Raw genomic sequence first — 22174 nt, forward strand, 5'->3', positions numbered from 1 at the left:
CTGTGAAGCCTAAGGACCCCATTGTAACTCTCCAGGTCCCATGTAAGCCAGATGCACATGGTGGCACATGCATCTGGAGTTTGTTTGCAGTGGCTAGAGGCCCTGGTGCGCCCATTCTCACACTCTCTCTCCCCCTCTCTCTGTCACTAATAAATAATAAATAAAAATAAAATTTTAAAAAGATATTTTATTTATATATTTTCCAGTAAGGGAGGAGGAGGAAGAGAGCGAGGGAGGAAGGGAGGGAGGGGGAGAGAGAGAGAAGATGAATGAGAGGGAATGGGTGTACTAGAGCCTTTTGCCACTGTAAATGAACTCCAGATGCATGTGCTACTTTGTGCATCTGGATTTATGTGAGTGCTGGTGAATCAAACCCAGACTGTCAGGCTTTTTAAGCATATACTTTTAATTGTTGAGTCATTTCCCCATGGCTGGGAACTTTTAACGGGCTCAGATTGTGATTTATTTGGTACTCTAGGCCCATTGGAATTGGCTTTTGTGTTACTGTTAAACAAGTTCCAGTTTTGAGTAGTTCTTTCTAGTGAGCATTTTTTTTCCCCCGAGGTAGGGTCTCACTGTAGCTCAGGCTGACCTGGAATTCACTATGTAGTCTCAGGTTGGCCTCTTAGCTCTCGGCTATCCTCCTACCTCTACCTCCCGAGTTCTGGGATCAAAGGTGTGTGCCACCACACCTGGCTTTCTAGTGAGAATTTTTTGAAACATTTTTTCTATGTCAGAGCTGCTCCTGAACCTTGTGCAGGTTTGGGTCACACTTCCTTTTTTTTTTTTTCTCATGACAGGAAGAACTGACTTTTAAAAATTTATGAAAAATATATTTAATGTTTCAGTGTTTGCCTAATGTTACAGAAGAACATTTATTTTATTTTACTTTTTTAGAGAGAGCAGGAGAGAGAGAGAAAAAGAAAGAATTGGCACACCAGGGCCGTAGCCAGTGTAACCAAACTCCAGATGCTTGTACCACCTAGTGGGCATGTGCAACCCTGCACTTTCCTCACCTTTGTACATCTGGTTTATGTGGGACTTGGATAGTCGAATATGGGTCCATGGGCTTTGCAGGCAAGTGCCTTAACCACTGAGCAATCTTGCTAGCCCAGAACTTTTTTAAAATAGCACATAAATTTGGAAGAACAATCTGATTTTACTTGGAGAACTTGCAGTGAGCTACACAGTGTCAAAAAAGTAGCATCTTGGGCTGGAAAGATGACTTAGCAGTTAAGGACTTGCCTATAAAATCAAAGGACCCAGGTTAGATTTCTCAGTTGATGTGTAAAGTCAGATGCACAAGGTGGTGTGTGCTTCTGGAGTTTGCAGTGGCTAGAGACCCTGGTGCACCCATCCTATTTCTGTGTCTGATAGATAGATAGATAGATAGATAGATAGATAGATAGATAGATAAAATATTAATAAGAGTAGCATCTCAGTTGTCAAGTGGGACTGTATGGGTGATGACAATTTTGGGGTCCATGTTTGTGCCAGTCATAGTATAGTATTTGAGTGACCTTTGGGTCAAACCAAATTTCTAGTGGGATAACTGGTGGTGAGAGGGTTAGTGTTCCCCTTTGTAGTCCTTAATTACTAACCATTATTTATTTATTTATGAAAGAGAAAGAGACAGAGAAGGAGAGAGAGAGAGAAAATGGGTGTGCCAAGGTTTTCAGCCACAGCAAATGAACTCCAAATGTATGCGCCACCTTGAGCATTTACTTTACGTGGGTCCTGGGGAATGGAACTGGTATCCTTTGGCTTTGCAGACAAGCACCTTAACCACTAAGCTATCTCTCCAGCCCAATTCACCATTCTTATCCTAACATTGGAATGCAGAATGAGAGTCATCTATTCTTCTGGTCTGTTCTATAGACATTTTTGAGTAACAATTCATATATAATAAAACTAATCAATTTTGAGTGTAAAATTTGACAAGCTTTGCCAGCTACACAATGGTAACCAGTATGATGGAGATATCAGAATGTTACATCCCTTTGACACTCCTTCCCTCTGCAATCAGTGTCTGCTCCAGCTCCTGGTACAACAGGTCTGCTTTTTGTCTATATAGGTTAAATTTTTCTTTTGTTCTTTTTAATCTGCTGCTAAATTGCACTTAATGTAATTTTTCTTTTCAGATATGGGTCAAGTTTTTCTGTGTTGGGTGTGTGTGTTTTCTGCTTTGTTTCTTTTCTCACCTGCTTATGCTTCCTTCCATACTTCTGAACATGTGGGGATAGGGTAGGATGTTAATGACCTCATATTCTTGGACATTTCTAGCCTGTCATAAGTGATAATTCTAGTTTTAGTCATGTATTCCTGGTAATTATCCATTAGATTCTCACTTTCTGAAATTTACATTTCTGGGATTGGATTTTGTTATATTCCTTTTAATAGTGTCTGCTTCTCTCTGTTGTGTTTATACTTAAGCCTTGTATTGAAGCTTCCAGAGCAGTGCTAGCCTGTTGCTGATGTAGCTCCTCTGAGAATCTTACCACAACCTTTCCTCCTTGGCTGATGAGGGTTGCTCCCAGCCCAAGAGTATCCCAAGGGGTGTCCTACCTTCTCCTTCCACATGTTTTCAGGGTCCTTCCTGACATGTGCAGCTCAGTGTCAGCATAGGCTGTCCCCCCGCCTGTGTCCTCTGCATCTCTGTCACAGGTTCCAGCCACTGGCCTTATCCACTGTCCATTTCACTTCATAGCTTGGCAGGAGGGCTGGGCTCTGCTGGGTGTTCACCCACATCAATACCTTAGAATTTTCTTCAGCAGTGCTGCGCTCTTGCCTTCCAGCATCTGTTCCAGTGTTCCACATATTTAGTCTGGTTTCCTAATTGTTTAAGGCAGATCCTGTTAATATGTAGTCCAGACATCAAAGCTCCCAAGCCAGTGCTGTGTCCTCTTGTCTGACAGCATCTCAGCTCATGCCTTTAGTGTCACAGGTTGGGTAGGTGCTGGCGGGCAGGATGGGTGATGATGGAACTTTAGTGGACCACTGATGGGCCACATGGTAGTCATCGTGGCATTGTTGTGAAGTGAGGTTGAGACGCATTTGCGGTTGGTACTGTGTGATGTATCTATCAGTGAGGAAAGTTCAAATAGCAGGAGACTGCCAGAAGATAATGTTGTCATGGCTTTTCATGTTTTTCCATAAAGGTAGCTCTTACTTCCATGGAGAAATACATCTTATTAATATTTCAGTAGTTTTGGGTTCCTGGAGTTCTATCTGTTGCTTGGTGTGATGTTCAATGTTTGTTTGTTTGTTTCTTTCTTTCTTTTATGAGAGAGTGAGAGAGAATTGGTGTGCCAAAGCCTTAGCCATTGTAATCAAACTCCAGATGTGTGTGCCACCTTGTGCACATGTGTGACCTTACATGCTTGCATCACTTTGTGCATCTGGATTATGTGGGACCTGGTGAATCAAGCATGGGTCCTTTGGCTTTGCACGCAAGTGCCTTACCCACCAAGCCATCTCTCCAGCCCATGTTTATGTGTAAATTTTTAACTCTTCATATTCTCTGATTTTTTAGGGGTCTTGGAGGAAAACTCATGAGACAAGCAGGTAAGTCTGAGGATGGAGTCCGCCACCCTTTACTCAAGCTTGAGTCTCTGGGTGCACATGGTCTCTTCTGTAGAGAAGTCTCCAAGATTCTGTGTGTAGCTAAGTCTGGAGTAGGACTTCTTCTAAGTGGCCATCTGAGGAGGTAGCCTGGCCTTTCCTGTGGCTTAGTTAGCAGGGAATGTGGGTAGGAAAAATCTTATGTGCTGACTGTACATGGTTCACGATATAGTGAGATCAAGGGAGTGTGAGAAGCAGTTTTGGAAAAGTAATGTGTTTTCTTTTTTTCCCTAGTGTGCATTTTAATAAAGAACTTGTCACTTTCCAGAATGCCCTTTAAAGGTGACACTGTGATTGGTAAGTGTATTTCTTCTTAGTGACACACATAGCACTTTCTTACACTGCTGTTTAAGTTTGGTGTGGGTAGTTGAAAGGGTCTCCATATTGGGATACCCTGTCTTGAAATTGTTGTGAATTCTTAACACCCTTTCCCTGCAAGCCAGAAGGACATTTCCTGGTATCTTCTTTGGCACTGTTAGGTGCTTTTCACCACTGTGCTCAGCACTAGGCATTCACGTTAGGCCTTTCTCATACAGACAACTTGGATTACTATGTCCGCATAACCCAGAACGCCAGAATCAGTGCCAGGGGCTATGTGGCAGTGGCAGCCCCTACCTAGGCCTGCCTCTGTCCCCCAGCTTCAAGTTACTAATTTGGTTTAGCCAAATGAAGTTAGCATTTATCACAGACTCATTTGTTGGATATATTGAGTTGGATGATGTATTTTTATTGGTGAAAACAAGGTGAGATTGTCTGAAAGAGAGAGATAGGGAGAGACCACTAGAAGCTTGCATCTGTAAAGTAAAACAGAATGTTCCCAAGCATGTGAGTAAGCTCTTGGTTTACTGGAGGTGGCATTTCCCACACAGAGGAGCATCCTGACATTTAACAGTCTGAAGCAGGCTTCGCACTGGAACTTGGATCCTTGTTCTTCTGTGCAGCCTGAAAAGTGCTTACTTTAAGATGGCCCCAGATGCATTCTAGAGGTCACCATTTGGTTTAAGACTAAGCAGAAGTTATCTGCCATCTTTAAAATTTTTATTTGAGTATTCTGAGGAGGAAAATAATTTCTTTGCTTCTTTGACAGATGGCTGGCAGCAGCTGATAAATGACACTCTCAGAAGTCTCCAGCTGGTTTCAGTTCATTCTAGACAACAGGTCAAGGTATGCTTAGCAGGCTTTCCTTGTGGAGAGTGACATTAACTCCATTCAGTGCTTGTCTCAGGCCAGAGCACAGTGATTGTGATATTCCTTGTTTTGCTGTTTCTCAATATGTACAAATGGAATCTCTGTGCTTTTGTTCTTGTGGACCAAGAATTCTCCTTGTGCTCCTGGTCACTACCCTGTCCCTCCCCAGTTCCTCTCTCCTGCTTGTGGGAGGCAGTTAAAAGAACCTATAGGGCTGGAGAGATGGCTTAGCGGTTAAGCGCTTGCCTGTGAAGCCTAAGGACCCGGGTTCGAGGCTTGGTTCCCCAGGTCCCATGTTAGCCAGATGCACAAGGGGGCACATGCATCTGGAGTTCATTTGCAGAGGCTGGAAGCCCTGGCATGCCCATTCTTTCTCTCTCCCTCTATCTGTCTTTCTTTCTGTGTCTGTCGCTCTCAAATAAATAAATAAAAAATTAAAAAAATTATTAAAAGAAAAAAGAACCTATAAGCCCAGTGTTTGCTATGTGCTTGCTGAGTGGCTATCAAAGGTTTGAACTGAGTTAGTGTCCTCTGTGATCCAAGAAGATACTACACCATTACCTCCTGATAGGTGTGGTGCAGTGTCATCCTGTTCCACCCCAACTCCCAGGGCTGGGACTGGTATCTCACTTCTGTTTAGTACACCCTCCTGTTCCTGGTGCTGAAGGCTCCTGTATGGCTTCATCTTACTAGTTGTGCCATATATGTGATATTTGCACAATACGAAATCCTAATCCTACCCTAGTGCAGGGAATTAAAGTGATTTGTGCATGTGACAGGTATCAGTGAGTAGACACATTGGAAAGCAATGGCATAATTTGTTAAAAGGTAAAAGATACACATGATCTGAAGAGAGGCCAGAGTATAGGAATGGTATAATTTGTTTTTAAAACATAATCACTGCTAGGACACCAAAGTGACTTATGTGTCTGTGCTGGGGACTTCTCCGGAAGAGCCCTTGTGCCCTCATGTCCTCCTCTGTTTCAGGAGGCAGCTGTCTCAGCTCTGGCTGCTCTATGCAATGAATACTACAGAAAGGAGCCTGGGGAGGCAGGACCTGACATTGAAGGTGAGTGAGCTATGTGCTGGGCCTCTAGTAGGAAACCATAGAGAAAATGGGGATAGAGTGGAGACCAGTGAGGTGAGCTAGGAAGTAAAAGCAACAGTATCTGTACCTCCTTCTGGAGTTAATCTACCAGGACCCAGCTCATGCAGTGCACTGGACTGTGGGGTAAGAAGTACTAGTTAAGCATTGGCCTTTACACAGCTCCTACTGGGCCACATGGGTTCAGGGCAAATCATGTCCTTGGCTCCATCAGGCCAGTTTATCTCCCCGAGGAGTTTTTTCCCTCTCTGAACAAGATGCTTCAGTGGGACACTTGTGTTGGGACAGCTGTCCTGAAGCAGGGTGCTATTCCACTGGCATAGTCAATACGTTTGCTTCAATACTGCTTCCTTAAAGTCTCCTTTCTTCCAGTTTGTTCCCGTTATTTATCTGTTGAAGCCCCTTGAATCTTTGATGTACCCCTTCTTTGTCCGTTTCTTTCTTCCCGTTTCTCTTTTGCGGTTGTTCCTGCCACTTTCTTCCTCTCCTGTCTGCTTCTGCCACTGTCATCTTCTGCCCTTGCTGTCTCTTGGTTCTCTCATACCTTCATTTACTTATTTATTTTCTCTCCTTTCCCCATCCCTCCTTCCCTCTCTCCCTTTCTTTCATTTTTTTTTTTTTTTTTGAGGTAGGGTCTCACACTAGCCCAGGCTGACCTGGAATTCACTATGTAGTCTTAGGGTGGCCTTAAAATCATGGGGCTACCTTCTACCTCTTCCTCCTGAGGGCTGGGATTAAAGGTATTCACCACCGTGCCCTGCTTATTTTCTTTATTTAAACATTTTTATTTGGTGTCTTTGTGCATGTTTTCATGTGTGTGAGTGGGGACAGGTACATACTAAGGCACATGTGTGGAGGTCAGAGGATTACTTTTGGATGTTTGGATGTTAGTCCTCACCTTCCTTCTTGTTGGAGGCAGGGGATTTAAAAATTTTTTTTTTATTTTTCGAGGTACGGCCTCACTCTAGCTCAGGCTGACCTGGAATTCACTCTGTAGTCTCAGGGTGGCCTCGAACTCGTGGTGATCCTCCTACCTCTGCTGGGATTAAAGGTGTGTTCTGCCACACCTTGCAGAGGCAAGGAATTCTACTGTTGTTCACTCCTCCTTGAGTGAGCTTCCGGGAAATGCTCGTTTCTGCCTCACATCTTGCTGTAGTCATACTGGGATTACAGAAGCCTGGCATAACTTCCTGCCTTTATATGGCATCTGGGTCTGAATTTAGGTACTCAGAGTTGCATAGTAAGTGCTTTATACCCATTGAGCCATCTTGCCAGCCCCACATCTCCATTTTCATCACCATGGTTATCTTTCCTTACACTTGTTCTCAAGTTCTTTTGGCTAATTGTTGTTTGGCTGCAACTTCACCGACACCCGGCCTCCCCTCTGGGGTTTTGTTCACGCTGTTCCTTAATTTTAGATCTGTGTTGTGTGGTGGGATGTGTTTCACTATCTTCATGTTACTGTGACATTTTACTACGTGTTCTTGGCTTGTTGAAATGTTTTGCTCCTTTTCCTCTTCATAAGAGCAGCGCGAGCTTATCTGCTATGTGCAGCCATGTACTACTTGGATGCCATTTATGCATGTCCATCACCCACTGTATTGATGTTGATCTGATTTCGAGGACATCATGTAATACTATTTGTGGAATCAAGTTTATGAATACTACTTTTTAGGTTACGAAACATTAAAGTTACATATTATGTTAGTTGGCCCATAGGATTCCCTTATCACATCTAAAGTATGTGAATGACTGTTTAAGGTTATTTAAATTATTTATGTGCATAAAAATCACCCATGCAGTATTCTAACTCTACATTCTGTAATTTTATAAAAATAAAATACTCTAACTTGGTCTTCTGGCAGACTTTTTAAAACCAGTTATGTTTTACACTGTTTCTTAACCACAGATAATTTTATATAGTGATAGTAACATTATTTTGTATTTAGTCTGTTATATAAGTAGAACAATAATGTAATGTTTTCACTTATTTTTGTTCTTTTGCTTTTCAAGGTAGGGTCTCACTCTAGCCTAGGCTGACCTGAAACTTACTCTGTAGTTCTAGGCTGATCTCCAGCTCATTGTTGATCCTCCTACCTCTGCCCCCTAAGTGCTGGGATTAAAAGCATGTACCACCATGCTTGGCTTATTTTGTATTTTATTTTATTTTATTTTATTTTTTGGTTTTTCGAGGTAGGGCCTCACTCTGGTCCAGGCTGACCTGGAATTAACTCTGTCATCTCAGGGTGGCCTTGAACTCATGGCAATCCTCCTACCTCTGCCTCCCGAGTGCTGGGATTAAAGGCGTGCGCCACCACGCCCGGCTTGTATTTTATTTTTTGATGTAGGGTCTCACTCTAGCCCAGGCTGACCTGGAATTCACTATGGAGTCTCAGGGTGGTCTAGAACTCACGGCAATCCTACCTCTGCCTCCCGAGTGCTGGAATTAAAGGCATGTGCCACCACACCCAGCTTGGCTTATTTTTTACTTAAAAAATATTTTTACTATTTATTTGCAAGGAGAGAGGGTGGAGGAAATGAATATAAATGAACAAATGGGCATGGTAGGGCCTCTTGCCATTGCAAACAAACTTTAGATGCACGCACCTCTTTGTACATCTGGCTTTATGTTGGTACTGGGGAATTGAACCCAGGCCACCAGGATTTGTGAGCAAGTGCCTTTGATGACTGAGTCACCTCTCCAGTCCCCTGATGTTTTTACTTTTTAAGAAGAGAGTATCAGGTCATATCTGTCTTCTGAAAATAGATGATCTAGCTGGAGGGATGGCTTAGTGGTTAAGGCATTTGCCTGCAAAGCCAAAGGACCCAGGTTTGATTCCCCAGGACCTGCATTAGCCAGATGTACAAGGAGGCACATGCATCTGGAGTTTGTTTGCAGTGGCTGGAGGCCCTGGCACGCCCATTCTCTCCCTCCCCCTTTCTCTCTTTGTCTGTCAAATAAATAAAAGTTAAATATTAAAAAAATAAATGAAGGCTGCTGAAAATTAACCTGTAAGAATAATGGGATGCTGCTTATTCACATGGTTATTGAGCTAAATTCCCTCTGGTTTTTGTCAGTTGAGTGCTTTGCATGTAAGGTTGGATGGGAGTGCACTGCTTAGGAGGGTATGTGTGTTCCAGTAGCCTTTGCTGTCACTGAATAGTAATGACTAGAGTTCTCTGGTTTTGGCAGATAGGACTCAGTGGTGGTGTCTGGTCTTCCTCTATTCCCCCTGCTGAACTGTATTGTTAAAGAATCTAGCTAGCTACTCATTTCTCTTAGAATTCTACCCGTCCCCTTAGTCTAAGCACTCTTCTTCTTTAGTTCCTGTTTCTCATTTATGTCCTCTGATCCTGTTGCCTAGGGGGACGCTGTGTTCAGAGCCATGCACTCTTGCCCAGCACTGCCTTTATGCTCTGCTCCTCTTCTTACCCTGCCAGGATTGTTCACACCAGAGTGTCCCCAAACCTCCTATCCAACTTGGAACTGAGTTTGCTCTCTGTCTGCAATGGAATCCTCTTATTTATGAGGACAATTTTATAATAAGCATTTTTGTTCTTAGTGAGTAAAGATGAGGATTATGAATATATCTGCTGTTCTTACCATCTTCTTGTATTTATTTTCTTAAGAATAAAACCATGTACTTAAAATTGGTTATGAAAGCTAGATATGTTGGTGCATATCTGTAATACCAGCTAAGGTATCTTAGCTCACAATCCCTGGAGAGTCTAGATGTTTGTGAGTTCAAGGTTAGCCTAGTTTAAATAAAGAGATCCTGTCTCAAAAAGAGAAAAGTTTCTTAAAAAATTATAAAACTGTCAGATATAAATTCTTTTTTCTCTCTCTCCATGTACTACTTTGAAAATAGGTCTGCTTCATTGTTGTCCTGGTTACCTGATGCATCTTGCTTGTAATTTTCAGGGACACAAAGACAGCAGGCCACTCTCTTGACTTTCCTTCCTTCTTTCCAGAGGAGCTTATTCCACAGTACCTTGCTGAGCTCCAGAGCCCAGAGGAAATGACCCGCTGTGGCTTCTCCTCAGCCTTGGGTGCCCTCCCAGGCTTCCTTCTGAGAGGTCATCTGCAGCAGGTGAGGCTGCCTAGGGCACCCTAAGGGTAAAGGGAGGGTAGGGCAGGCTTGTGGAAGTGTAGGGCAGGAATGCACTGACTACTACTAATCAATTCATGCCTCTGTGGTTGGGAAGGGATTTCTGGCATGAGTCCATGCCAGGGAGTGGCAGCCTAGCCTGAATTTCAAGTGTGGGCCAACCTGCTCCTGCAGGACACACTGTAGAGTGGAACATAGGTTTATAGCAGAGGAAGGCATCGTTTGAAGAAGCTGTTGCTGCCTTAGTGAGTACACCACATTTTGTTTTTTAATGTGTCTCATGCCCTACCTTGTCTGTGGCTGTGCTGGCAGGCAACCTGGGTATGAACAGAGGCTGCCAGCTCCATGTTTCAGCCTGGTGTCCTGTGGGCTTCTTCTCAGAAGGACACATCACATAATGGCATTTTACTTCTTTTTCAGATATCCCACCCCACTCCAAGGCTTGGGCTATATTATCTGCCTTGTAAGTGTGTGGGGTGGGTTTCCCAGGCACCTTGTCCTGTCCCCACTGTGATCTCAAAAGGCCAGGAGGTGTTTCCTCTACCAGGGTTCAACCATTGAAACCCTTGAGTTGAGAATGGGGGGCTTGTCCATTTCTTATACCTGGGCTGCCCCAGATGATAGACCCCTTCCACCTTCCTCAGTGTCCTTTTCTTAGCTCTGTCTACTCCTGGTTGAGTCCTTCCCATTGTCCCCCTTTCTGCCTCATGGTCTCATGGGTCCTCATCTCTACTGGGGATGATCATATTGATTCATAGCTGTATCCCCTGCTCATCTTTGCTCCCTGGAAGGAGCTAAGCTGTGGAGACCATGGTCCCCCTACTCCCACCTGTTTTATCCATTATGCTATGTGTTTCCCTCCACCGACTGAAATACCAGGTTTGGCCCTGCCAATCCACCCACAAGATGCTACTCAAATTCCAATGGAGGAAGACAAGCTTACCATGTTTGCTTCTATGTAATCTGGTTGGCGCCCTTTGCTTCTGTGGGATCAGATAGCTTACAGTGATGTGCTGGGTGGAGCTCTCTATCCACAGGACAGGCAGGCCTTGTGCAAGCTGTCCCCTCCACACTTACCTGCTTGAAACATAGATAATCATGAAGCAGTTTTTAGAACTGAAATACCACTTGTAGTACCATAATAGGGGTGGAGAAATGGCTTAGCAGATAAGGCACTTGCCTGCAAAGCCAAAGGACCCAGGTTTGATTCCCCAGGACTCAAGTAAACCAGATGCACAGGGTGGCATGTGCATCTGGAGTTCATTTTCAGCAGCTGAAGGCCCTGATGTGCCCATTCTCTCTCTATTTGCCCCTCCCTCAAATAAATAATTTAAAAAAATTGAAAAAAAAAAAACAGCCCACTTGTTGAGGTCCAGAACAGCATTGATTTCCTGTCCCCGTTTTGAGTAATAGACAGGGAGACCTCACAGCAATGAGGCCAGATCCATAGCAGTTGCTGGGATCAGGGTACTGCAGAGTGGAGTTGAGGAAGGCCACTTCCTATGTATTTTTTCCAAGTTGAACCAGATTATGTGGACTTGTGGAGGAGGCAGCTCCTTCCCAGAAAGCCCTAGCCATAGTGGCTGTGTCCTGTGGCTTCAGGGCCACACTTATATGTGTTACAGAAGTGTGTTTATAGCCAAGCATAGTGGTACATACCAACCTCCCTCTGCCTCCACCCCGAGGTAGGGTCTCACTCTAGCTCAGGCTGACCTGGAACTCACTCTGTAGTCCCAAACTGGTCTCAGACTCATGGCAGTCCTCCTACCTGTGCCTCCCAAGTGCTGGGATTAAAAGCATATATTACCACACCTGGCCACTGGTGTATATCTTTACCCCAGTTAAAAGGCAGTCAGGAGGATATCGAGTTCATGCCAGCCTCAAAACAAGAGTGTGTTTACCTTTGTAGCTAACATTTCTTTGGGGATTCTATTAACCCCAAGGTTCTTGAAGGTCTTCGAGCAGTCACCTGCATCTCTCCCAAGGATGTGAGCTTTGCTGAGGCCAGGAGGGACAGCTTGAAGGCAATCTCAAGGTGAGCCTGTGGTCCAGTGGCCAAGTAACTACCATGGATTTGTCAGGCTGTCACAGAGGTATGAGTTGTTAAGATACTGAACATTAAACACTTGGGGACAAGTGTAAGTTGTCACAGAGACAGTGAACACTAACCCTACCATATGAGTGCATCTTTATTTGAGGGGCCACTTCAGAAACTGGGGACAGTGGCTTGAGACCAGCTTTGGCAGCATCATGAAACCTATCCGAAATAAATCAAAGAGTCATTAGGTCTACAGGAGCAACCCAGTGGTAGAGTATTTGTTTAACATGAGCCAGACCCTGATACCATCCCCAGTACTACAGAAAACAAACAGATATTTAGATGAACATAGAATTGGGGAACAACACTCTACTTGAGGCTGGCAAGGGAAAGGAGTGCCTGGAAGCTTGTGTTTGAGTGACTTCCTAAGTCTGCCCTTGGGGCTCCTGGCTTATGTTGCATATTACTCTCAGGAAGACACATCAGATCATTGTGATGTGAGGATGGGCTCAGAGATGTGCACCAGTAATTAATGTGCAAGTTTTAAAAATGTTTGTTGTTTAAAATATCTTAAAACTAGCTGGGCATGGTGGTTCATGGCTTTAATCCCAGCACTTGGGAGGCAGAGGCAGGAGGATCACCATGAGTTTAAGGTCACCCTGAGACTACATAGTAAATTCCAGGTTAGCCTAGGCTCAAGTAAGACCCTACCTCAAAACAACAACAACAAAAAACTAAAAACCCAAATGAACCTGTTAGAAATTTATACTGCATTATACTACATGTATTATAGATTTTTTTTTAAATAAAAAGGCTGTACTGTCCCCCACCACAATTCTGCTGAGGGTCTTCTTCAGTGGGGTTATTGGTATTCATTTTGGGGACCAAGCAGTGCCAGTCAGTCTCTGTGTGGGAGCCACATGGTGCTCAGGCTATTCCTATCCACCCTGAGGCTCTTATAATCTTCCTGGCCCCTCTTCCACTATGTTCCTGATCCTTGGTAGGCATGATAGAGATCTGATTTTGTGTTGAGTTCTGTGTAGTCTCTGAGTTGCTGTTTTGATGAGGTTTGATAATTTGTACATTTTTATTACAGGATTTGCCAGACTGTTGGTGTGAAAGCAGACAGTGCCCCCAGCGAAGCAGTGTGCAGAGAGAACGTTTGTGAAGTTTATGCCACACTGCTGGATTGCATGAATGACTACACCACAGATAGCAGAGGGGACGTGGGGACCTGGTAGGGCAGCATTTGCAGTTTGATTTCCCTGCCGTCTCCTGAGCGACGTGAAGAGGAGGACTGTACCTCGTACTGCTCGTGCATGGCACGATGACGGGGCAGACTTTCTGTGGCTGCAGCCCTTCTTCACGCTGTGCTGTGCTTCCTGTTGTGCAGCGCAGCCTTGGACCAGCTTCCTTGCTCCTACTTTCTCCCCTAGTTATTCTTCTTACTGAAAGGCAGATGGATTCGCAAAATGCAGTATTTTTATTTTTATTTTTTATTTAATTTTGGTTTTTCGAGGTAGGGTCTCACTCTAGTTCAGGCTGACCTGGGATTCACTATGTAGTCTCAGGCTGACTTCAAACTCACAGTGGTGATCCTCCTACTTCTGCCTTCCAAGTGCTGGGATTAAAGGCGTGAGCCACTACACCTGGCAAGATTTCTTTCTTTTTAAAAAACAAATTATTTATTTGTTTGAGAGAGAAGGAGGGAGAGAGAGAGAGGGAAGGAGGGAGGGAGAGCACATGCGCACCAGGGCCTTCAGCTGCTGCAAATCAACTCCAGAAGCATGTGCCACCTTGTGCATCTGGCCTGCATGGGTCCCGGGGAATCGAACCTGGGTCCTTTGGCTTTGCAAGAAAGTGCCTTAACTGCTAAGCCATCTCACCACCACAGGATTTCTTTTTCTTTTCTTTTTTAAAAAATAAGTATTTGCAAGGGGAGAGAGAGGGAGAGAGAATAGGCATGCCAGCCACTACAAACTCCAGATGCATGTGTCAGACCCATGTGCATCTGACTTTATGTGGGTACTAGGGAATCAAACCTGGTTCATTAGGCTTTGCAGGCAAGTGCCTTAACTCCTGAGCCATCTCTCCAGCCCAGAATACAGTATTCTTTTTTTTTTTCTTTTCATAATTTTTATTAACATTTTCCATGATTATAAAAAATATCCCATGGTAATACCCCCCCCCAGAATACAGTATTCTTATGAGACTCTTATGAGAGCCCCATTTGTGGACTTTCCCACTTATCTGTAACTTATCTTTAATGACCATGTAGGACCAGGAGGGTCCAAGATCATTTTGAGGATGGCCCTCAAAGTGGCATCTCAGGAAGAAGCCTGTATTGTCTTGCAGAAACCCTGCCTTGGGTAGAGAGTTCCCAGGGCTTAGCCATTTATCTATTCTCTTGGCTTCTGATGGGAACCAGGAATTGAAATGACAGGCAACACATCCTGGCAGAAACTCTCATAGGAGCTAGCTGCTGTGAAGTCCTAGGTGTGTAATGATGTGCCTGTGCTTATACCCACCCTTCCCCCTCTAAGGCAGGGATCTTTCCCAGTTGCAGAAGGACATGCTGTGAGGGAGAGGACAGTCAGTGTCATAGTGAGCTGAGTACCAAGTTAGCACCTCTGCTTGGTGCCTTGCTCACATTCAATCCCGGGAGCTGGAGTAACAGACTGGCTGCAGGCAGTAGAGTACAGAGAAAGCCAATGGGATGAGAGAAGAAACTGTCTTGATGATCAAAATTTAAAAGGAAGGACTAAGCATATCACCTCGTGTGGGATGAAGAGCCGTATTTTTTTTTCCTTGCCTCATCTTTTTCTCTTCTTATTCTAGATGACCAGTTAACCCCTTCTCCTCTTATCCTGATGCCTGGCTGGTCAACCTCCTGTATAGATCCCCATATTTTGAAAACCCATATACTTTCTATATGCCAGACATGTACTGAAGGTCTATTAGTTTTGTACTTGTTTGTTGTTGCCCTTCTTCCATTCTCTAAATTTGCTCTGTACACTTCTTTGCAGGTATACCCACCTCCACATCTTCTGACATACTTTGTAGGATTCTCCCCCTCTACCCACCCCACCCCAAATACACACACACACATACCCCTATCTCTGGGCCTTGTATTCCCATTCCTACTTATGTCGTCCAGCACACTTTGTAGGTCCACCCACCATATCCTGTGGAGTACTGTGCAGATTTCTCCTGTCCCCTAGTAGGCTTTGCACCCAGTGACCTGGGTACCATCTTGAGCCCTGGCCTGAACCACTCTTGTGTCTGTGAGCACACCCTCAGCAGGACGTGTGGCCCTCACAGTGGGAACAGTGTCTCCCATGAGGGTTTGGGAGAAGCAGGGATCCTGGCTTCAAGGATTTATAGATTCCTTTCCTGACCCTGGCTGAGTGTACCTGTGTCCCAAGTATAAAAAGCTACATTTACTCTAGAATTGGACCAGTAGTTTTTCCTTTAATGGAACCAATGATGGAACAGTTAAAAAGGTCTGAGAAGGTTGCAATGTTTTCTACAGCACAAGAGTCAGCTTCTTTCTATGCATATGTTCAAGCACTAGCCTCTATGGGGGGGATAGTCTTCTCACTGGAGGGGCCTACGACTGTATGTGCTTGTCAGGAGCTTTGCTGCTGCAACCTGTCCATTGTGCCTTAAACATGAATGCTCTTGCTTGACATGCTATGAGACTTAGAGCACATTCCTCATTCCTTGTCAAAGAACTTGATAAGAGCTGCCAGATGCTTGCATTAGGTTTTGCTGATGGTACCAGTGAAGTGGGATTTCTGTAGTCTCTGAAAATTCCCTTATGCTTGGGCCTCTTGGAACTGAGCCTGCATGTGGCTATTAGTATCATGAGACCTTTCTTCCCTGGGAAAACCCCCACATGGACTCTTGTAGGACCTTTTGGGTGTAGTTGGTGAAACAAAGGCTTAGAATCCCTGTTCCACACTGACTTTCTCATGTCTTCTTGTCCTTAGGGTCCGTGAGGCTGCCATGACCAGTCTGATGGACTTGACACTTTTGCTGGCACAAACAGAACCCACACTTATTGAAGCCCACATGTGAGTGTTTGGAAAGACTAGCTGAGGCAACTCAGGGACCCCATGCCTTCTTAGGGCTAGCATCTCCAACCTTTGTCTTGATCCTCTACATCCTGTGGATTGTGACCAGGTTCTCTCTGTCTCATGTCCTATGCACTCTTTCCCCCAGCATTAGACCTCCCTTAGGTCTGACCTGTTTGACAGCCAGCTTTGGAGGGTGAGGTTGGGGTGGCCTTTAGGCTCAGGGTCTTATACTTCAGACTCCTGCCAGATCAGACCATCACTGCTTAATCAGTCCCTGGAGGTGGGGGCTTCTCCCTGTGGGTCTCTGCTTCTGCTACCTGGTGGCCTTGGGTTCTACTGTTGGGTTGTCTGTGGTGTTTCTTGGCTTATTTATGTGCCACTCCCCACCTTAATCCCTCTCCTCCCTTCTCAGCTTGGCCTTTCCTTATCCTTCATCCACCCTGTCTGCCACACACCCGTCATACTGTTTGTTCTCATTCGTTTCCAAGACCACATCAGCATTCAAATGGCTTCTGGGATGTTACGATGGGCAGGACACAGAAACACTCATGCTGAGGTGGCTGCAGTGACTGATCTATATACCCTCGGTTTACAGCTGTAAGCGTGTTATGTGTTGCGTGGCCCAGCAGGCAAGTGAGAAGATTGATCGGTTTCGTGCTCATGCCGCCCACGTGTTTCTGACTCTCTTGCACTTTGACAGCCCCCCCATTCCCCATGTGCCTCACCGAGGAGAACTGGAAAGGCTATTTCCCAGGTAATTTAAAGACATGGCCCCCTCTTGTAGGCCCTCTGAGCATGGCTTTGAGGAACTCACTTTCTTGCAGGTCTGATGTGGCTTCCGTGAACTGGAATGCACCTTCCCAGGCCTTTCCTCTCATCACTCAGCTCCTGGGGCTGCCCACCTACCAATACCACGTCTTGCTGGGGCTGGCTGTATCTGTGGGAGGCTTGACAGAGTCTACGGTGAGGAAGCATCTGGCTGGGCAGAGCAGGGGACACACAGGCTCCTTTATCTGGGGCCTAGTAGTGCTGGAACCTTATACAGAAGGCTGGGCCTCTGGGGGCAGATGACATCTTCCTTTTGTTGTGCTCCCTCTATCTCCCCCTTTCCCACCTTGTTTTGTTTGGTTGAGGCCAGAGGTCCATGTCCTTGCCTGTGTTCTGGGGGGTGGGGGGCAAGTGATCTTGGTTTCAAGGGCAGGAATCTAGAGAACAGTCTCCACATGGTAGAGCTTGGTAAGGGCAAAACCAGCATTTTAAATAGAAGTGGGTTGGGTTCTTTTTTTTTTAATTTTTAAATTTTTATTAACATTTTCCATGATTATAAAAAAATATCCCATGGTAATTCCCTCCCTCCCCCCGACACTTTCCCCTTTGAAATTCCATTCTCCATCATATTACCTCCCCATCTCAATCATTGTACTTACATATATACAAATTGTGTTCTTGGTGCCTTTGCCCTGGGCCCTTGTCATTTGGACAGCCCCACACAAGCATGATAAATGGATGGTCTTATTGCTTGGTCGATGGACATATGGCCTGAAAATCAAGACGTGAGGTTTTGGGCTACTTCTTCTAAATCATTTGGCTTTCTGTATTATTGTGAATACTTATATATCCTTCTGTATAAGTAGCAATTTTTCTTAAATCTTTCCTTTGGAAATTTACAGTAGCACAAAAGTGCAACAAATGCAACATGGGGTGTGTCCAGCCTTGTCACCCCTGTTCCTGCTGCATGATACACATGGCACCTACACAGTACTGTTGTTTTTTTGGGAATGGGGAGAATTTAAGTTAAATCTACAAATTGTATGGCTCTACCACATAAGTACTCTTGTATCTCAAAGGTGAAGTTTTTGTCACATACAACCCTGGTTCCGTGCCCTCAGTCATTTCAGACTTGCCTGGGTCAATCTGAGATGCACCTTCACTGCCACAGAGCTGATAAGTAGCTCTCCCCCACCTCCTCCCACCACTACTTTCTTGCCATTTGTTCTTGGAAGAATCTGCTGCTTGTTCTGTGGCATTTTACCTTTCCAGTGAGGCATACATGTGCTCATGACAGAGGAACCAGTCTGTATGCCCAGTCCATTTCCTACAACAGTGGGCTTGCCATAGTCCCCTTGTGCCACTTTCCCTTCCCTTCTCCTTGGTGGTATTAGATTGAGCTAGCAGACAAGGGCTTTATGCTTTTGGTTTTGTCTTCTTTGTGAATCTCCTGTTTCTCTCTGGCACTCAAGTTTCCAGGGCTAGTGTCTCATCCTTGCACATGGTGGCCTGAGTAAATCTGGGTTTTGTGGTTGAGTTCTGGATCTTGCAGTGCAATATTTTGGTATTCTGTGGTGGCCCCACAGTTGTTGTGTCCTAGTGAAAGTGTAACAATACAGACAGGCTCAGGCTGCACTGCCACTGCTCAGAGTGTTCTTGTGTGCTCCAAGGATGGTTCCATGTCTGCTGTACCACCAGCCAACCACCTTCAGGATCTTCCTGTCTTTGTAGTTGGAAGTTGTTTCTGTTTTATCACTGTAGTTATCCCTGAGGAAGGTGGGTAGTAACTGGTCATGCTTCCCTTCAAGGCTGCTTCTCATGTTGCAGGTCAGGTATTCCACACAGAGCCTCTTCCAGTACATGAAGGGGATTCAGATGGATGTACAGGCTCTAGAGAACTTCAGTAATACACTCCTGCAAGTCTTTGAAGACAACCTCCTGAATGACAGGTGAGTGGTGCCTCAAAGCTGGGAGCTTAGCATTCATACCTTGATTTATTTCCACAAGGCCCACACCTTCATGGGACACACAAGCAGAGCAAAGTAAACACTAGCTCCAACTCTGCCTGCACTCTGGGAATGGAAATGACTTCTGTGTGCACAGGAAATGGATATGCTATAAGTAAAGCACTAGCTGAGGTGGAATGAAACTCTTGTCTGTTGGAAGAATCCCCAGATCCTAAGTGATAGCACCCAAAGCTGTTATCTTCCTGAGAAATAGGATCTGCTTTCTAGTCTTTTTATTTATTTATGGTCCTGGCTTTTTGGTAACTGCTTTTATGTGGAGATGGAATAACTCTGTGGGCCTCAACCTCAGAATTGTGAACATTTTTACATAATCCTCCAAGAGTGTGCAAGTGGCATGAACTCTGGCTGCAGTGCTCCACACAGGGCCTTGTCAGCTGCCTGGCCATTAGAAGCTCAGCTCTGCCATTGGAAAATAGGAAGTCACCTTTGCTGTTTTTTATTTGTAATTAGCCTCGTTGATACATAAAAGACAAAAGAAACTATACATGAAGTATACACTCTGGTTCCTTGGGACATGTGCAGCATGAAGTTATCCCTGGCCACCAAGATTTCCTTCTGCCCTTCCCTACTACCCACCCTGACAGCCACTGATATACCATCAAAGTTGGCATTTTGTACAATTTTATTTACAGAGTTAGACCTGTGTGTTCTTTTTGCCCATTTCAGTCAGCAAAGTTACTTCATCCATCCCTTTTGTTGCCCAGTCAGGGCCTGTTGTGGACAGGAACTGACTCATCTGTTTTGGCTTCTCCTTTCCAGGCCTTACACACAGTTGCCATGGACATACAGGAACGAAATCTTTGTGAATGCATGTTCCCTTTTCTCTGATAAACAACAAGCAGTGGATGACTAGGTCTTAGTGACAGTGTTTTGCACTCCCACAATAGTGCTAGGTGTCCCATCTGCTCCACACTCTTGCCAGCATTGGTGTGGTCAGTCTTTTGGATGGCAATTAAGCTGGATGCTCAGTTTGCACTCCTGGTGCCTATCTGCCATGCTATCCTCTTTGAGGATGTGTCAGTTAATCTGCAGCTTGTGAGTTAGTTGGAGTTTCCCCTTACTGTTGTGTTTTGATGGCTTCATATATTGGATCTCTGTTGGATCTGATTTGAGGGACCTAGCTCTCACATGTCTTTTCATTTAATGGCTTCACAAAATAAACATTTTGTACTTCATTGCCCTTCCGTGTGTCTGCTGTCATTGCTTGAAAATTTTTGCTGAATTGGAGGTCCCAGAGAGTTCCCTCTTACATTTTCTTCTAGAAGTTCCAGTTTTTGGTTCCATCTTTAGCCCCTCAGTAATTCTGTGTTAGTTTTTTTTTGTTCGTTTGTTTTTGCATGGGACAGTGTATGTAGATGCATACTCATCTTAATTTTGTATGTAAATGTCCGGTTATCCAGCACATTTTGCTGTACTCTATGTTGGTTTCACACCTTACCAAAGCCTGCAAGTATGCAAGTGAATATGGACTCTGCTTGGCCATCTGCACATCTCTGATTAGGAGTCCCACTGTGAATAGTGTCATTGTACATAACTCCTGAAAGGGACAGTGTTGGTTCCAGCTTCATTCTTTCTTTCCATGGTCTTATTGATATTTCTGTAAGAATTATACTTGGGGCTGGGGAGATGGCTCAGTACTTACCACTCAAGCCAGAGTACCTGAGTTTGATTCCCTTGGCCCCACATAAAAAGCTGGAAGCCATGGTGGGCTCTTGTAATCCCAGGAGAACATGAATCCAGAGAAAGAGAGTGAAAAGATGAAGAACCCGAAAGTTTTCCTCTGACCTACTCATGCACATTGTGGCACGCATGTGCCCACACTTATACATACACACATGAAAAAATAAGTAACACTGGTTTGTCAGTCTCTAGACTTTGACTGGGATTATCTGACTCCCAGCCCATCTAGGAAGAACTGATGTAGCAAGAAGGGTTTTTCTACTCACTATGACATCTGCTTATCCCTTACCTTGGTAGCTTTAAGCTCTTGGGCGTATGGTATGAGTCTCATGCTTGCTCATCTTCTCCCAGGGTTTCTGTGTCACTGCTGAAGATGCTGGACCAACTTCTGGCCAACGGGTGCTTTGATATCTTCACCACTGAGGAGAAGTGAGCATCTGCTTTCTCAGTGCTTCCTATCTGGTGAAGCTCTTGAGTTGTCTACATTTATACATGCATACAAAAAGACATGGAGTCTGTGTTGCTAAGGCTGTTCTAGAACTCATGATCATCCTCCCTTGTCTCCTTAGTGCTAGGATTATAGGTAACCACCAGGCCCTCCAAGCGCGTATCTTAAGACAGAAGAGGCTGAGGTATCTAATCTGCTAGATAGGTGGTCAGGGCCACTCTGGAAGGTGCTAGAGCCTGAGACATGAGAAAGGGCTGGGTTGGGTGGCAGACAGAAATGGGACAGAACAAGGCTTATAAGTGCTGTGGGTTCCAGGATTGTGCCTGTGCTCACTATAGATGGCTCAAAGCTGTGAGACTCAGGACATGAGGAAGTTCATGGTTCCTTAGCCTCCTACCCAAAGGAATAGACACCATAATGTGATGTTATTTATCAAGCTCTGGAACCATCTGTGTGCCACACTAGCTTCCCACATGAGCAATCCCAATATGGGCTTGCTTGATGCTTTCAAGATCTGGCTTTCAAACTGTTAGATGAATCCAGAGCAGCTGGGTCTCAAGTTATCTTCTGTCCTCTCTGGGGTCTCTGCTCACTGCCATTTGGGTTCTGAGTTTTTGTCCCATACTGAGGAGCTGTGTGCAGTTTTTCTGTCGTCTTTCTGGTGGTTCCTTTCCCTGGCCTTGACCTCAGTCCATGTGCTTACATCCTTGAGCTGGTTCTATGTCACCCACAGTTTTTACTGGATGCTATCACAGTGTATGTCATGTGTTGCTTTGAAAACTCCACTGTGCAATTACATTTTCTTTCAGCCACCCCTTTTGTGTGAAGTTGCTTGCACTTTGTAAGGAAGAAATCAAGAGGTCAAAAGACATCCAGAAACTCCGGTCAAGCATTGCGGTGTAAGTTTTAAGCCTGAGGCAGCATAAGAAGGATTTGGTGGCTCCTAATGGGAGATACAGTTTTAATCATATAGCTGTTTAAATGTGCAATTAAGGCCATGGTAAAGAATGACAAGACTGTCCTGTGATTCAGTAGTGGTCAGTAGTGGCACTTGTGGAGGCTCTGGTCAGAACAGATGAGCCATATATGTCCATCTGCTGGGACCAGAGCT

At 44.8% G+C, this 22174-nt stretch overlaps 1 protein-coding gene across 1 annotated transcript in view; it reads left to right on the top strand.

The window, feature by feature from the left end:
* Positions 1-22174, top strand: part of Tbcd (tubulin folding cofactor D) — a 197122-nt gene that overhangs the window by 168128 nt on the left and 6820 nt on the right. Inside the window, exons 23-35 of the mRNA XM_045159196.1 lie at positions 3533-3564; positions 3856-3918; positions 4709-4785; positions 5797-5878; positions 9887-10005; positions 11967-12058; positions 13158-13298; positions 16054-16137; positions 16736-16894; positions 16965-17103; positions 18736-18857; positions 20967-21044; positions 21873-21962. Coding sequence (XP_045015131.1) covers positions 3533-3564; positions 3856-3918; positions 4709-4785; positions 5797-5878; positions 9887-10005; positions 11967-12058; positions 13158-13298; positions 16054-16137; positions 16736-16894; positions 16965-17103; positions 18736-18857; positions 20967-21044; positions 21873-21962 — 1278 coding nt within the window. The remainder of the gene's footprint in view (positions 1-3532; positions 3565-3855; positions 3919-4708; positions 4786-5796; positions 5879-9886; positions 10006-11966; positions 12059-13157; positions 13299-16053; positions 16138-16735; positions 16895-16964; positions 17104-18735; positions 18858-20966; positions 21045-21872; positions 21963-22174) is intronic.

The sequence above is a fragment of the Jaculus jaculus genome, chromosome 9 (genome assembly GCF_020740685.1).
Source record: "Jaculus jaculus isolate mJacJac1 chromosome 9, mJacJac1.mat.Y.cur, whole genome shotgun sequence".
NCBI lineage: Eukaryota > Metazoa > Chordata > Mammalia > Rodentia > Dipodidae > Jaculus > Jaculus jaculus.